General features: G+C 40.5%; 1 protein-coding gene across 3 annotated transcripts in view; it reads left to right on the top strand.

The window, feature by feature from the left end:
• The window catches only part of INPP5K (inositol polyphosphate-5-phosphatase K), a 31,807-nt gene extending 25,915 nt beyond the window's left edge, over positions 1–5,892 (top strand). For all 3 annotated transcript variants that reach the window (XM_073315097.2, XM_073315098.2, XM_073315096.2), the window contains 3 exons: positions 127–210; positions 3,258–3,362; positions 4,899–5,892. In XM_073315097.2, coding sequence (XP_073171198.1) covers positions 127–210; positions 3,258–3,362; positions 4,899–4,997 — 288 coding nt within the window. In that variant the 3' untranslated portion in view covers positions 4,998–5,892. The remainder of the gene's footprint in view (positions 1–126; positions 211–3,257; positions 3,363–4,898) is intronic.
• The last annotated feature ends 11,249 nt before the right edge of the window (positions 5,893–17,141 follow it).

Below are 17,141 nucleotides of genomic sequence, written 5' to 3'. Positions count from 1 at the left end.
TTTAGTTAAAATTACAGTAATATATACTAAAAAGAGCAGATATCTTACTCTTAGGTTTTCCATGTTGCCCCAGTGTGTCTTGCTTTACTTTTTTAGAGAGCTGATGGCTTCTGTCTTTCCCTGCAGGTGGCATTCAGGCATGTGAATGACTATGTGACCTATACCTGGGTAAAAGATGATGAAATTTCGTCCAGTGAAGATGTTACTCAAGTGAGGGAATTACCATTTTCTTTTAGTGTGGGCTTCTAATATTGGGTTCAAGGGCTCCTGCCTCTGTTGTTTTTCTCCCATGCTCATTTTCAAGGCTCTTTATAAGAGTAATCTTTCTTCAACTGAAGGAATGCTAGCTGGTAATGGAGTTGGTCTTTGTAGCCCATCTTCACCACTCCAACTTAATTTTATTAGGGTTTTTGCAAAGTGATGCAACACATTTTCTCTGTTCTTACTTCTCTCCCAGGTCTGTGTGCGCTGCCAAGACAGTGTTTTACTTGATTTCTTCCCCCCTCTACAGAAATGACTCTTCATTGCATAGAGAACTGTTGTCAGTACCGTTGTTTTATTTTAATAAATCTGCTTCTATCTCTGAAATAAGTGGCTGACTCTCTTTACCTCTATGACTGCTAGGGTTGCTCATTACAGCATGGATATCATATAGTTTTGTCATAGTGTATCAAATGTCCCATTAATGTTGCTTTTTGTTGTAATCTTCTTTGGTCCTTTTTTCTCATTGAGAATTTTAGCATCTTATTAGCTTTCTATAAGACAGTGATTAAATTATTTAGTAATACTGTTCTAAAAGTGATCAAAATAAGGGTGAAAGCTATATTATTTTTCATGCAAATTATTTAGTTCCAGAGGTTTTGTCAGATTAAATAGAGGTTCAAATTAATTGCAAATAAAGTAGACCTTTTATTCTCAAAATCTTGGGGATGCAGGATTAGTGGACAGACTGATCAGATTTTCCAGTCCAACACTCCAGTAGATTCTCAGAACCTCTGAAAAGCTGCTTAGGTGACAGTGCCAAGGCAGGTCTTAATCAGTTATTTTCTGGTGTCCCTGGTCACTGATAGTTTCAAAATCTGTGAAATGTGAGGGTAGTTATATAGCTTTTTATGGATGTGCAGTGTAGTTGTAGCTATGTCAGTCCCAGGATATTAGAGAGACAAGGTGGGGGAGCTAATGTCTTTGCTTAGACCAACTTCTGTTGGTGAGAGAGACAAGCTTTGAACCCATACAGACTCTTCTTCAGGTCTGGGAAAGGTACTCCAAGGCAGAACAGATTGTTTAGCACAAGTAGTTAGCATATATTCTAAGGGAAGGAGTACTTGTGGCACCTTAGAGACTAATCAATTTATTTGAGCATAAGCTTTCGTGAGCTACAGCTCACTTCATCGAATGCATCTGATGAAGTGAGCTGTAGCTCACGAAAGCTTATGCTCAAATAAATTGGTTAGTCTCTAAGGTGCCACAAGTACTCCTTTTTCTTTTTTGTGAATACAGACTAACATGGCTGCTACTCTGAAACCTGTCATATTCTAAGGGGACATTCGAGGTAGAGTGGCCTGTTAACACCTCTGCAATTGTAGGACAAAAGGAGGTGGTTAGTGGGGGGGGGGTTAATTACAGATTGTTGTAATAATAAACCATGTACCCAGGGTCTCTGTTCAGTCCATGATTTTTAGTGTCTAGCAGAATTATAACTTTAAGCTCCCAGGCTCATCTTTTGAAAGTGTTATGCAGATTTTCTTGAGGATGAAGACTGATGGGTCTCGACTGCTTTGTGAAAAGTGTTCACCCATGCTTCAGGCCTTCAGACAGTCCTCCAGCCTCTCCAAGCTCTTCATCGGAAGCAAACTCCCCACAGACCAGGACACACCAACTCCAAGCCTCACCACACCCTACTAGAACAATCAGTGCAAACCACACCTTTCAAGACCCATGGATCCTACATATACCTGTCATAACATATGGCATACCTCATCTAGTGCACTAAATTCCCTAACAACCATGTGTATGAAACCAGACAATCTCTTTGCTTTTTGAATGAACTCTGAGGAAAATGATAAAAGGCAAAAACATCCTATCCTGTGGATGAACACTTTTCACAAAGTGATCACTCTATAACCTGTCAGTCCTCATCCTCAAAGTAAACCAGTGCAATACTTTCAAAAGATGAGCCTGGGAGCTTAAAATTATAATTCTGCTAGACACTAAAAATCATGGACTGAACAAAAAGAAAAGGAGTACTAGTGGCACCTTAGAGACTAACCAATTTATTTGAGCATAAGCTTTCGTGAGCTACAGCTCCAATGAAGTGAGCTGTAGCTCACGAAAGCTTATGCTCAAATAAATTGGTTAGTCTCTAAGGTGCCACAAGTACTCTTTTTCTTTTTGTGAATACAGACTAACACGGCAGCTACTCTGATGGACTGAACAGAGACCCTGGATTTATGGTTTATTACAACAATCTGTAACCTACTCCCCCATCTTCTGCAGTTGTAGGACAAAAGTTGTTAACAGGCCACTCTACCTTGAATGGTCCCTTAGACTATGTGAAAAGAAAAGGAGTACTTGTGGCACCTTAGAGACTAACCAATTTATTTGAGCATAAGCTTTGAAGTGAGCTGTAGCTCACGAAAGCTTATGCTCAAATAAATTGGTTAGTCTCTAAGGTGCCACAAGTACTCCTTTTCTTTTTGCGAATACAGACTAACACGGCTGTTACTCTGAAACCTTAGACTATGTGCTAACTACTTAAGCTAAACAATCTGTTCCACCTTGCATTTAGCTGTGATGCCTGAAGTACTGAAGAAGAGCTCTGTGTGGCTTGAAAGCTGGTCTCTCTCACCAACAGAAGTTGGTCCAATAGAGGAGATTACCTCACCCACTTGGTCTTCCTGAGAGGGAGATTAATGTCAAGCTACAAAAAGTTGAGCCAAAATACAGATTGAGAGATGATGAGTGGTAGCCCATGACTTTTTTTCTCTGGCATATCATGAGCTGAGAGAAGCCTCTGCAGAATAATAAGACTAAGCATTTTTGCACTTTCCTGAAAGAGATGAAGCTCTAGCCCCTGAATGAAGTGTTAAGAACGGCCTTTTCTTCCTCCCTGATTTACATGTATACAGTGGATCTGTTGTAAAGACTCAGTATTGTCTTTTTATGATCTAGTTCTAGTATATAGTAAAGTCTGCTTGTTATTAATTGCTTTGTCAGTGAAATTGCTGATGGTTGTCTTCCTTTTTTCATGTTGACAGGTTTACATCAGTGCTGATGAGATCCCCCATGCAGGAGGAGAGTTTCTCCTTTGTTATTATAGCCATAATATGCAGTCTGTAGCTGGTATCAGCCAGCCCTTCCAGGTAAAATGTTCTGGAGTTTTGGTTAATGCTGAAGGAGCCTTGGCGTGTGTTTCCTTGTATATGCAGCTGGATGTTTGTGAAAACATATGAACAGCCGTATTGGATCAGTCCATCTAGCCCATGTCCTGTCTCTGACAGAGCTTGCCCTGAGCGTGGGGTTACATCCTCTACCATCTTGGCTAATACCATTGATGTACCTGTCCGCCAAGAACTTACCTAGTTCTTTTTTTGAGCCCAGTTATACTTTTGGCCATCACAACATCCTCATGACAATGAGTTCCATGGGTTAATTGTGCATTCTGTGAGATGTAAGAGGGAAATGTAGTGGTAAACCTCAAGCAAAGAAAGGTACTAATGCCCAGAAGGAATCTGAGTATTTATTATATCTGAATGTCATAGCAAAATAAGGCCCAACTAGTTCACACACAGGCTCCAGTTTATGAAACCTCAGTCTTACTGTCACCTAGATGCCTGGCCCTCAGAAAGATGGGAATTTAGCCTAATTTTCTAAGAGCTACCTGGTTTCTGACTGCCTGGTCATCACTGAGCTCCCCTTAGGTACTCCTATAGGACATTTGTACAGCAATGCTTTCCAGATGACTGGTTTTTTTAGTTGCATCTCCAGGCATTCATCGTACCTCTGACCTTTTTTCATCCATCTCTGAGGAGGTGGCCCATCCTCACAGCCTATAAAATACTGGTACACTGAAACATAAACAGCAGGTTATCTATCTGAGGAAAATGTTGCAAATGCATAGACTACATGAAATGTCTGTTTCTTGCTTGTCCCTAAACCAGCGTTCTTTGCCAGAATCATTTTGACATATCCATACATAGCCCCAGCTGCAAGATAGATTATGTACTCTGGGATGCTTGAAACATCAGTGTCGGCACTATTCTTGGGAGCAGGGGCTTTTGGGAGGTTTTCAAACTCAAAATACCACATTGTGGAATGGAGTGAAGAGTAGAGCCCTGCAAATCTGAAGATATCCACTTTATATCCATGGACTATGTTTGTGGATCAGATGCAGATACAGATTTTGTATCCATGCAGGGCTCTAGTGAAGAGGACTGCCTGAATTGGGGAATCTGCAACATTTGTGGCTTCCTGCCCATATCAGGGAGAAAACATTGTAGACTGCTTCATTTCAGCTGGATGTGAGCTAAAGATTTCCTGTGGGTTGCAACCAACCAATACAATCTGCTTTTGCAGTGTGGCTCTGTTGTATGTGGGCACAACATACTGTACAGGTCTGGCAAACTCAAGCAAGAATGTTGTTTGGCATGCCTTTGCTTTTTTTCATGTTATATAGTCAGAGCCTTGGTGTGCAAGTTTAAAATTTTCCATACACTTTTAAATAGTTACCTCAATGAAACATTCATCACCAAATGGAATCTATTTGTATTACTTGTCTCAGTTCTGAGCAAGTCTGTTTGGGACATCTAATTCATTTAATTGTATATTGACTGTTAAAGTAACACTGTTTCTAAATGTGTGTCATATTAACTTTTTAAAACATGTTCCTTTTCTTTTAGATTCAGCCAAGCAGGAGATCAGTAGACAAGGAAATGGCACAGGAAAACATCAATGGCGTAGAGAAACCTCACAGTCCTGAGCCATATAATGAGTTCTGAAGTCAGAACTTAGTGATATTGATTCAGATGTCAGAGATGCTTACCTTCCCTGTTTCTTAGCGATTATAGACCTTCCTCTGTAGGAGATGGAGTCAGGCAGTGCAAAGGGTCCCACAGGTAGGGCTGTTCAGATCATAGATTTTAAAAGCTCTGTAGAAAGTAATTTCTTGTGGAAATGACTATTTCTATTGTCGCCATAGGAGGTAACTCTCTAGTGGTCCTGCATGGAACCAGGGCTCTAATGACAGGTCCTGATCAGTGCTGGCCAACATGAGATCATAGTGGAGATCTCTATTCCAGTGATTTAATCTAAAGTAATAGCATTCTGCAGCAGCTTCCAGGACTGCTGCTTTCCTGCTTTTGTAGGAGATATTTTAGTAACCATGCAGTGGACTTTTTTTAAGTGTTTCAGAACTTAAGTGAAATTATTTTAAAAACAAAGTTTTATTTATTAGATATACAATTATTGAGCTTATGTTAAAGTATTTTTGAATTTTGATGAATAAATGTTAGCAAATGATATCTTTGGAAGCAACCAACTGTAGGGCAACAGAAGTAATAAGAAAACAAGGTATTTGGGTCACATGGATTTTCCTTTGACTTTTGACCCTTTTTATTTTCTGCCCCACATTTCAATAATAATCTTTCTGAATAACTTTCCTGCTCAAAATGTTAAAGACAAGCATACATCCAGCAAACCAAACTTTTACGTGATTTCTGATGCCTCTTTCATTGGTAATGAAAATCATAGAGGAATTTGCCTATTACCCCCAGGAACAAGACAGACCTTTTTGTACTAGCTGGCAACTTGGAGTCGATCCAATATCATGCGGTTTCAGAAATAAATTTTTTAAATGCTGTTGCTTACCAACATTAAAATAGTTCTCAAATTGTGGTCCATGGAGCACTTATTGGCAAAGAGCTGACTGGTCACATGATGCTAACTCCTCCTTTCCAGCTGTTAAATTATATTAAAAGAAGCTTAAAAAAAAAGTGGTTTGTTATCTTATTGCAATTAATTTGCTGGGGAGGAAGGGGTGTAAAGGTTATATGAAACTTTTGGAGGCCATTCATAAACCTCCATAGACCCTTAGATTGCAGAGCCAGTAAAGGATACTTGTGACTCCTTGCTACCATTCTCTGCTTTCTACATGGGTACACAACTTCAGCAACATACAAACTTGTGATAAGTAATCTGTTAGTTATCTCTCAGTGTATTGTAAATAATGGCAATAGTGAAAATACAAAACTCAGATCAAGAAAAGGAGATCTAGAAACAAAAGACATTGGTGTATATATTTTTGGAGAATGGGTGGGGGAAACAGGATGAATTCCTTCCTGCTCATAGTCTTGAAGCCTTGACTAGCTATCTTAGGGCTTGTCTATGCTACCACTTTTGTTAGTATAATTTATTTAAATTTATATAAAACACACCCCTGAATGATGTAAGTTTTGATGACAGACGTGCTGGTGTGGACAGTGCTATGTTGGCAAGAGAGCTTCTCCCACCAACATAGGTTCCGTCGCTCGTGGAAGTGGCTTTATTATGTTGAGGAGAGAGCTCTCCCCCGTTGGCATAGAGTGGCTACATGAGCGATTTTTACAGTGGCGCAGTTGCATCAGTACAGCTGTGCTGCTGTAAGTTCGCAAGTGTAGACATGGCCTTTGGAGTTAGAAAGTGAATTCCCTGATGATTGAATCTGTTTTAAGGTGCTGTAGTTATGACTGGTGTATAAGATGTTCTGGGTTCAGAAGGCCTTAGCTTTAAGCTTTGGAAATAGCAGCATGTAGAATGCTCTGGTTAGCTTGTCAGAGCTTTTTGGATTAAAGACCACCTAGTTTTTGAAGTTTCTAGTTCCCATATAGTTAGATTTATGTTGTCAAGTGTCTGAACTTAATGCTTTGGCACTGGGAACTGTTCACTTGCCAACAGCAAGTGTGGGGGCAGAAGATACTGTGTACCAGCACAAGAATTAATACAGTTCTTACGTATAAAACATGAAAAATGTAATCCTGTTGATAGGCTGCTATAAAATGACATTACGTTGTATTGTCATTTGTACCATTGTTGTGTAAAATTTGCTTTACACTAAAGAACTTTTTCAAAGTTTGTTTTCAATAGAAATACACTAAATGCCCCTACTGCGTCACAAAACTAACTATAGTTTAAGCTCTTTTTTTTCTGAATTTGAAATTGATTGTATAAATCTGTTTTCATGCTTCCCATGAGGAGGTTCATGGGGAAAAATACAAAAGACTAGGGAACTGAGTTCTTCAAATTCCTGAGCACAGCTGGTAATGGGGCGGGGACCAAAATCCAATTTCTGCTGCTCAGGACACACATTCCATTTGTAGGCATCTCTGTGGATATTTCAGGAGCTGAACACTGACGTAGGGAAGTTTACATGGCTCCCAACATCCCTGCTTCTTAACACCACGTGAGGGCTGACCATTGGTCAATTATTGGAGTTGGAAGGTGCCCTTTATAAATTTAGGGCTTCATGTCACAGGACTCTGATCAAAATCACATCTGTTGTAGGCTTTTCCAACAGTAAGATCTTTATCCACTAACTACATAAGACTCGAATACCCTGGGGTCTTGGTGAGGAGCTTTGGATCATATTTATAGATTCCTTTGTTAGGCATTGTACATACAGTAGCAAATTAATTCTAAATTTTGTCTGTTACCTTGATCCATAAAGGATTTTTAAAGAATATTTTGTGACCAATATCATGCAGCTTCTTGATGGAATTTAATTTTTTCCTTAAATACTAATTTACTTGTATAATATTTAGAAATGGCTTTTAAATCCATTTACTTTTTAATGCACTGCATGTATCAGTTTGAAGTGAGTCTTGGTGATGAAGAGTCCATTAAGTGCATTAATCACTTCTTGTATTTTAAACAATTGAAGACTGATTTTTTTGAGGAGCTAGGGGGAATTCTCCCCTGTATTATAATTTTCACACAAGCCTTTGATAACCATTTTTGGTGTGCAGTTGGATATTTGTATTAAGAGATTATACTGCAGTAGGGTAGTAATAAATACACTGTAAGGGATTGAATCATTCCAAACAAGGGCCCAAGGGGTAATGTAATTCTCCTTTGGAGATAGTGGATTCATCTTGAAATAAAATTCTCCCTTTTGAAGGAGTTCTGTATTTAATGTCTCTCCCATTGAACTGGATCCTAAAGGGCCAGAAAGCCCTTCAGCTATAAGGGTATCTGAGTACAAAAATAATCTGAAACTTGAAAATGTTTAGAATGCTGGATATATAGAGCAAAAGCAAGAGGCGCTTGTCTGGGGTGGGTCACTTTAGTATTGAATTCCAGACTGCAAGTTGTAGGCAGAAGGAAACTACTTTAATCTGGTCTTCCGCATAAGGCTGAAGCGTTCTTCTATCAGAATCTTTTGAGTTAGGGGAAAGTGTGTTTTTTTTTTTTTTTTTTTTTTACACATATTAGTCTCATTGGTTTTGTAGCACTTTGAAGTTCTGGGTAAGTCAGGTCAGCAAGGTCTCTGATAGTTCAACAGAAAAAGCATATACTCCATGTGGGTGGCAAGTATGTCCAAATTCAGCCCTAGTTAACCCAAGTACAGGTCCATTTACTTCATTGGACTTATCCCTAGTTATATCAGGAATACATTTCATCTGGTATGGTAGTGTCATTTGAATTTTCCTTATCCCTGAAGGAAATCTTTCTTTAAATATCATAAAGGGCTTACATATACTGCACAGCTGTTTTAATGCCCTTCCAAAACTTTATAAATTAGTGAAATAGAAGTCTTAGGCTTCATCTACACTACCAACTTACGTTGCTGTAATTACATCACTCAAGGGTATGGAAAATCCACACCCCTGACCAACGTAGCTACTCAGGTGTAGATAGTGCTATGCTGACAGAAGGGCTTCTGTCAACATAGCTACTGCTGCTGATGGGAGTAGTTCTCAGGTAGGCCTAGGTAGTATCTTCACTAAGTATTACAGTATCTACAAGTTTTAAGTGTTGACAAGGCCTAAGTAATACATTCAGTTTTGAACAGATTTCTTAACAGATGATTTTGGAACTTTGCTGATTGATGACTTTAGATCTAACTTCTGATCAGTAAGTATGAGAAGAAATGGTCCATGGAGGCGGCTTACTTTCAATCACCATTATCAGTAATGCTGGAAATTAAGTGTATCACGCTCTGTAGACAACATCTTGCAAACCTGGAGTGTAGCGAAGCGAAGCCTCACAAGCACGGTGCCTCCTGTTGGTCGTCTGGAAATTAGCTCTTTTTCAGCATACAGAGTGCCCTCTGTAGGCCAGTGTCTTGCCTGCTGCTGGCCCCATGTTCCTCCTTGTCCCTTGTTCCCTTGCCTCTTTACCTTAAAGTTCTGCCCCTGCAGTACCCCCACACTCTGGGTCTCCCTTCCTTGGGGAACCCCTAACCGTCTAAACCCACCTTGCCTCAGTGACTACTGCCAGTCATCATCTAGTCCCTGCTCACTGGGGCAGACTGTAGTCTGTAATGGCCACTCATCATTGGCAAGGGGTTAGGACCTGCTACCTTTGCCTATCCCCAAGCTGCACCTCTTTAGCCCCAGTACTTCTGTAGGCCTTCACCAGGGCCTGCAGCCTGGGGGTTTTCTGGGCTGGAGCTCCCTTTTCCCTAGCTCTGTTCTGCTTCAGGTACCTTGCTCTCAGGTAGCTAGCCCTTCCCACTCTAGGGCTGGAGAGAGACTCTTCTCAGCTATAGGCTCACAGCCTTTTATAGGGCCAGCTGTGGCCTGATTGGGCTGGGCACACCTGTGGCTGCTTCCCCAATCAGCCTAGCCTTTCACAGCTGCAGCTCTCTCCAGGGCTGCTTTTAACCCCTGTTCTTCAGGCGTGGGGAAGCTGCCCCACTACATGGAGTAAAATATCTTTTAACTAGTATGGGAGAAGATGAAAGCACATTTAAGATTTTCAGATCCTTCTGGAAGCTCACACATAATAAAAAAACCTGGATAATTCACAGTTCTTTGGGGAAAGACAGAATTATGAGGTAAGCAGTGTATCAGATGATGAAAATAAGGTGACGCTAACTCACAGAAATTGCTGGAATATATAGTCTGTTTTGGTATTTTGTGTATCCAAATCTGGCTAATACAAATGGCACATGGCTCATTAGTTACAAGTTTGGTTGTGGGTTTTTTTTTTAAATACACTAGGTGCTTTTTTGCCTTTCTGTTTTCATAATGCCCTTGTCTTCTTGTACATGATAAATAGGAGCCCAACTGGCAGACAACATATTTCCTTACTTTTCCAAACTTTAGTCCTAATCATTTTAATCTTGTTTCATATAAAAATCTCCGACCCTGATGTCTCCTCATTCCATTCCCATTGGCTCTTTTCTATTTCTGCTATGTCTTGTTTGAGATAAGTTGGCCAACTAAATGTAGTGCAAGGTGAGGATCTAATGTCATTTCATATAATGACATTTTCTGCATTTTCACCTCCCATATTTTATATATTGTATAACATCTTATTTTACTGCTGCTGTACATTTAGCTGCCCACCATGAAACCTAGCTCTGATTCCTAATGCAGAACTGATCAATGTGTACAGTAGTTTAAAGTCTACTTAATGTTGTGCCAGGATTATTTGTTGCATTCTCTTTCTGAGATTTTCAGAATTATTAAAATACTAAAAGTATTGTACGTTTGGTTAGAATCCTGTTGAATTTAAAGGAAGTTGAGTGTAGATAGACCAATATGCAACATATATATTATTTGGTTAGTCTATAAAGTTTAATCGGATTTTGTTTTTATATAACAAGAAAATCTCCATAATCTCTAGGATTTTATAAAGATGTGATGAACATGAATTACTATGTGCCTTTATAATAAAATTATTCTTTTAATAGAACCTGGCAAGAGACTCCAAAACAGATCACTTGTACTTAAGATAGTATAAGTGCATATTAGAATTATGGATATCCTCCAATCTCTGATAACAGCGTTTCCATCTCTGCCATAAACCAGATTTGTTGAGGTCAATTGACTCTGCAAACCAATACAATTTTCATTTTCAATTTCTAGCATTTATTAATGATCAACAAGAGAAGTAAGCCACAAGGTAGCATCACTGAGCTCATTTATTCTGCTCCTTAAATAGTCAGAAAAATTGTTTGACTGTAGAAGGAAAGTCTCTCTGATTTGAAGTTTCAGGGGGTTTTTAAATGAGGAAAGTACTTTAGTCTGGCCTCTAATGCAGGATACAGCTGTTTTTAGAGCCAAATTGCTACAACTACCACTCCAGGACTAACATTTAGGGCCTGATTTTAAAAAAATAACCTACACTTTCATGAGTAGTATGGGTTAGAGTGGCAGTCTGGGGGCGGATTTGTGGCTTGGGAAAGGTGGAGATAGACCAGAGCACCAGAGACAAAGTCAGTCCTCACCTTCCTCTGGCTTTGAGCCCTCTGTTCTTTGTATATCAGAAATTTGTCCTTTTCTCTGGCTGGGAAACTTCTGGAAGGGAGTGGCTAGCTTAATGGAGAGTGAACATCTGGGAGTGGAGCAGGATGCACATGAGGGCAGGAAGTTGCTTTTTGCTTAGCAGTGGTCTCCAAACTTGGGCACACACCCTGTGGGGGCTAGGAGGAACGTTCGGGGGGGGCATGGTGGGGCTCAGGCCAGCCCCACAAGGGGGCAGGAAGGGAGCATCACCCTTTCCTGCTCTGCTCGCGTCTCTACTTTGGCCCTGGCTCCAAGCTGTGGATCTGCTCCCGGCCCACCCCCAGACTCAACCGCAGACCTGCCCCCCGCTGCAGCCACAGCCCCCTTGGCCATGTCCACACACACACACACCCCTGGAGCTGCAGCCCTGACTTCGGGGGGGGCATAACCATGAAAAGTTAGGGGACCGTTGGCTTACAGGCTCACTGCTGGGGGGGGTAAGGTCAGTGAAGAGCAGGAGGTTCTCCTTTGGCTCAAGGAGAGGAAGAAGTTTGAATAAATGTTTGTAAAAGCACCTTGAAGATGAGTCCCTATATAAATGCTAAATTATTGGTATTAGAGAGAGAATGGGTGGTGTCTCTTCCCTTAGTCCCCATCCGTGGTAACATTTAGACTATCTCTACATTACATTTTATGCCAGCATAGTTTGTGTCATGCAGGAGTGTGAATAAACAACCCCCTTGAGCAACGTAAATTACACTGGCATAAGCGCTAGTGTGCACAGTCCTATGCTGGTAGGAGAGCTTCTCCTGGCGATGTAGTGTCTGCCTCTTGTGAGAGTGGATTTTTATGCCAACGGGAGAGCTCTCTCCCATCAGCATAGAGCATTTGCACCACACATGCTACACCTGTAGGGCTCGTAAGTGTAGACATGCTTTTAGACTTCAACAAGGAGAAATATTTTTGATGGAACTGTGTGGTTTTAAAAAAAAAAAAAAAAAGTTGCAGTGAGGGAATGTCCTTCCTTGAAAAACTAAATTACCAAAAGAAGCTGCTTTCATCTCAGATGACAGACAGACAGATGCATTTTTATACAACAATGTTCCAAACATGCTAGTGGCAAGCTACTCTAGTAATGTTTTGTATGTGCCGCACAGCCAAAGGGCCCTAGTTGTTTTCATATTTTTTTCTCCAGATTGCATGGTAAATATAGTTAGAATGCTAGTGACAGCTACAGTTAAGTTTGCCTAAGCCTTTGACTTATAAACATCTGTTTTCACTCACCTTCCTGTGACTATGAACCCTCTGTCCACTGTTGTTTTGTTTTTGCTTTGTTGGAGAAGTTTGCCAAGAGTCCTTGAAGGGCATGGGTGACTTAATGTCATGTGCCTAAAACTTAGTTTTCACTTTTCAGGTAGAACTTTTCCATGTCTGGTCACTACCCAGAATTTAATCTTCTCTAACTTTCCCAAGCAAAAACAGTTCACCTGAGTGAGTAGTAGCAAAAAAAAATTCGCTTTCCATTATAATTTTTTTTTTTTAATTTTTAGCAGCTCTAATACTGAATCAACTGGGATTAGAAAGATGGCAGTGAAATAGCCTTTACTCAGAAATGCTGATTGTTCAGATGAAAACTGGTTTTGATTTGTTTGACTTATGAGAAGAGTTGAAAATTTAATTTCATGCAATCTTTGCACCCCGGGTCCAATTTTTAAACACGGTTTACTTTCTTCTAAGCAAAGGAAGGATGTATGTGCATACATGGCTTACTGAGCAATATGACATGCAGTTAAAGATCAGTCTCATTCTCTTTGTAGTAAAGAGCACATAGAAGCTCTGCTTCATTCAGTGCATACTGGCTTATGTGATAAACTATGCACTTGACATAATGTTTCATTTGCATAAGACACGTACTGAATAAGGCAAGGGCTCCAAATGAATCCCTTGTTTCAGTTTTCATTGTACCTTGCAGAGGATATATGGTCCCAATGATGTCTAGCCAGAAAACAAAATTATGGATTTTTTTCTAAAAAAAAACAAAACCCACTTGTTGTGAATATTGTTTGCATTGTTAAGCATTCAGATTAGGAAATGCCAAAAATAATGGTTGAGCTGGGTGAAACCTTGTAATGAGTTGAGTAAAACCCATGACAATTATTAGATGTGAATTTACTCTTCAAGTAACATAACCATAAGCCCCACCTAAAAGAAAAGAGGTTTATGAACTTGCCAAGGAGCTTTTGACTGAGTGTTATTTTGGGTAGAGGTGTAGGGAGGGAGGTGGAAGCGAGATCAGAAACGGGGGTCAGATAAGAACAAACTGAGGCTGTGTCTACACTAACACTATTGTCAGTAAAACTTTTGTCAGTCAGGGGTCTGGGAAAAAAACACTCCCTGACTGACATAAGTTTCACTGATAAAAGTGCCGGTGTGGACAGTGCTGTGTCAGCAGAAGACACTCTCCTGCCAATGTAGTTACCACTGCTCGTTGGGGGTGGCTTAATTATGCCAAAGAGTGCTCTCTCCTGTTGGCATTGAGCGGCTACACAGGAGACTGCTGCTGTAAGGTCTGTAGTTTAGACAGAGCCTGAGAGAGAGAGCCTGAACAAGCAGCTGACAGCAACGTGGTTGACCCTGGAAGAAACCTGGGAAGCAGTTTTTGTGTTGTGGTGCTGGCTAAAAGAGTGCTCATGGTGTTGTGACCACAAGAAGCTGTTTCCTGCTCTTTGATTCCCTCCATGTTCAGACACAGGACTTCGTACAGTCTTAGGTTTTTCTTTGATGCAGGTTTTTTTATTTACTGTCCCCAACTTCTGTTCCCAGTTGGAACACATCCAGGGACCCAAACGTTGACTACCTGTTCAGGTCGAAAAGGGGCAGCAATAAGGTTTCATGAGCAACCTCAGCTGACCCAAAAATGTGTGTGGGTTTCAGAGCAGAGCTACAGGTATAAGGAAGCTTTTATGCTTTTCTTATAGTTTTTATGAGCTGCTCTTCCTCTTCCTTTTCTCCTCCCCCACACACCACCCAACAGAATGAAGGATAACAAAGTATCTGCACACCAGATAATTCTTAGAATTTTAAGACTGAGTGATCATACAGTAGGGCATAAATTGATCACTGTCTGAGGTAAGAAAACTTCCCGTTATGGTATGGCATTGCACAATAAAATACAGTATTACTCTTGGCCACTGTGGGAGACACATACCAGGCTAGATGGACAATTCAACAATTCTTATATTTAATAAATACAGGAGCATTTTTAAAAGGTGGTAGTAAAATTGTTTGTATTAGAATAGCATGTAGAGACCCAAGCCAGGTAAGAGCCCCACTGTGTGTGGATGCTATACAGATGTATAGTAAATTACTCCGGGACAGGGACTATCTTTGTTAAAGAGCAGACATAACAGGTAGATAGACAAGCAAAGGCAGTGGTTCTGCCTTTACCCATTTACTGCAGCCTGCACCCCTTATCAAAAATCAAGATATGTCCTCGCACCCCTTATCAAAAATCATTGAAGTAGGTCAGTTCTTTAAACCTAGATATATTTTTGTTTGTATATTACAGTAATTGTTAAATGTATAATGTTAATAAATACATAGGTTTGATGAAACAAAGTAGTTGTACTTACATGCTTGTGCTTAATTTGTGTTTTCGATGATTTACCTTCTAAAAAAATCAGGTATGTCTCGCACCCCTAGAAAGGGCATCTTGCACCGGGGTGCATGCGCCCCAGGTTAAGAACCACTGAGCAAAGGGGCCAGGGGGAAAGGAGTGGAGGATAAGGCTAAAGTAATAAAGTATGTTTTTCATCGCCTAACTATATGCACAATATATAGGTATAGAGCATGTTTATTGTTTATAAATGAGTGGCAGGTAGCATAGCTATGAGCTCCTGCAAAGCCCAAGAATGTTTGTTATAATACATTCATTAGTGTACCTATCACTGAAGTACGAGTACCTTTATAAATCTTAAATTGAGACATTTAATCTTATTAGGAGAGATAAAGAGCACCCTCCTTTCCATATTGTGGTGGATCAGGAAAGCTTGGTCAAATAGATGCATCGTCTAGCTTTTCTAAAAGTGGCCAGTTTCCTGTTTGTTTCCCAAAGAAACAGATTCAGGAGGCATAGAGCCTGCTTTCAAGCATACCCTTGGGACTTTGAGTTGGTGTTCTTTAGATTGTATGAGAGGTCAGAGGTGGAGATAAGATCTCAGGAAATCTGGACGTAAGGCTTTGTATATATGCATCCGATGAAGTGAGCTGTAGCTCACGAAAGCTTATGCTCAAATAAATTGGTTAGTCTCTAAGGTGCCACAAGTCCTCCTTTTCTTTTTGTGAATACAGACTAACACAGCTGTTACTCTGAAACCTTTGTATATACAGTAACCAATACCTTGATTTTTCACCCTGCAGTTTATTGGCAGCTAGTGCAGAGAGCAGAGCACATGCAGCTGTGCTGCTATTGGCCCACCCTACTCAGAAGACTGGTGGTTACATTGTGGAATATCTAGGGGGTGGGGTTCACAAGTAGTTTCAGCAAGAGCCTATTTGTAGTAGGGTGACCAGATGTCCTGACTTTTATAGGGACAGTCCCGATATTTGGGGCTTTTTCTTATATAGGCTCCTATTACCCCCCCACCCCCGTCCCGATTTTTCACACTTGCTATCTGGTCACCCTAATTTGTAGTTGCCCAAACTTGACTGTCAAGGGGAGATCCACTGCCTGTCAGATGGGAGCCTTGCAGTGCTGTATGAGCTTAATTTTTTCCTTTGCTTTTCAGTGTTAGCAACTTTCATTATTTTATTGCAAGTCTTGTGATAGCTGTTGGGTGTCGTCCATCTCCTCCTCTTCTCCCTTCCCCTCCCTCCCCCTGCAAGTTCCAGCACTTTGAGTAATAGAAATGTGAGAATCTTGGCTTACTTTTTCTTTTAAAAAACAAACAAACAAACAAAAACCTTTCCAGCCTTTTTGGTTTTTGAGAAAACTTTTAAAATGTGACCTCATCATTATCCTAGAAGGCAAAAAGAAGGATCCCAAAATGTGTTTGGGTTTTTTTTAAAATCTCATGCTTTTGCAGCACCTGACTTATGATTATTAATGCCTAGAATTGGCAATATTCTATTTGTATTATCACAGTGCTGCAGATCCATAGTCAACGAGTCAGACCTCGTGCACTGTGTAAAGATGGAACAAAAGACATTTATCTTCCCGCTCCTAAAAGCTTTCAATCTAAGTATGAGAGATCAGAGGTGGAGATGAGACAAGCAACAGATGGATACAGATCGGGGAGTTGTCACATGTCCAGTCAATCAGCCCCTCTTGGCCACTCACCAGACTGCTGTGATGGGATCCAGCCACTGAACAGAGTCCATGCACTTTCCCAGTGTTGTTGTCAATAGGTGCACACTCGGAGTGCAGTCCTTCTGCCTAGCATCCTGTCTTGAGAGCTGATACTTCCATGGTTGAACTGCCTTGTCCCTGTTACCAGTGCTGACCCCTTCAGGCTCTGTGTTGCTTAAACACAGACTCTACCAGAATTCACCTAAAGGTGTGTGCCTTCTGATTTATCTCTTTAAGAGGGCATGTGCTTGGTGTAAACACTAAACATACACAGACTTAGCACAAAATTCTAAATGACCATTGCTTTCTCTTTAATAGCATGAGAAATACACAGATCTATACAAAAATAATAAACCCTATAGGTATTT

The sequence above is a fragment of the Lepidochelys kempii genome, chromosome 17 (genome assembly GCF_965140285.1).
Source record: "Lepidochelys kempii isolate rLepKem1 chromosome 17, rLepKem1.hap1, whole genome shotgun sequence".
NCBI lineage: Eukaryota > Metazoa > Chordata > Testudines > Cheloniidae > Lepidochelys > Lepidochelys kempii.
This window is presented reverse-complemented; position numbering and strand designations above follow the sequence as displayed.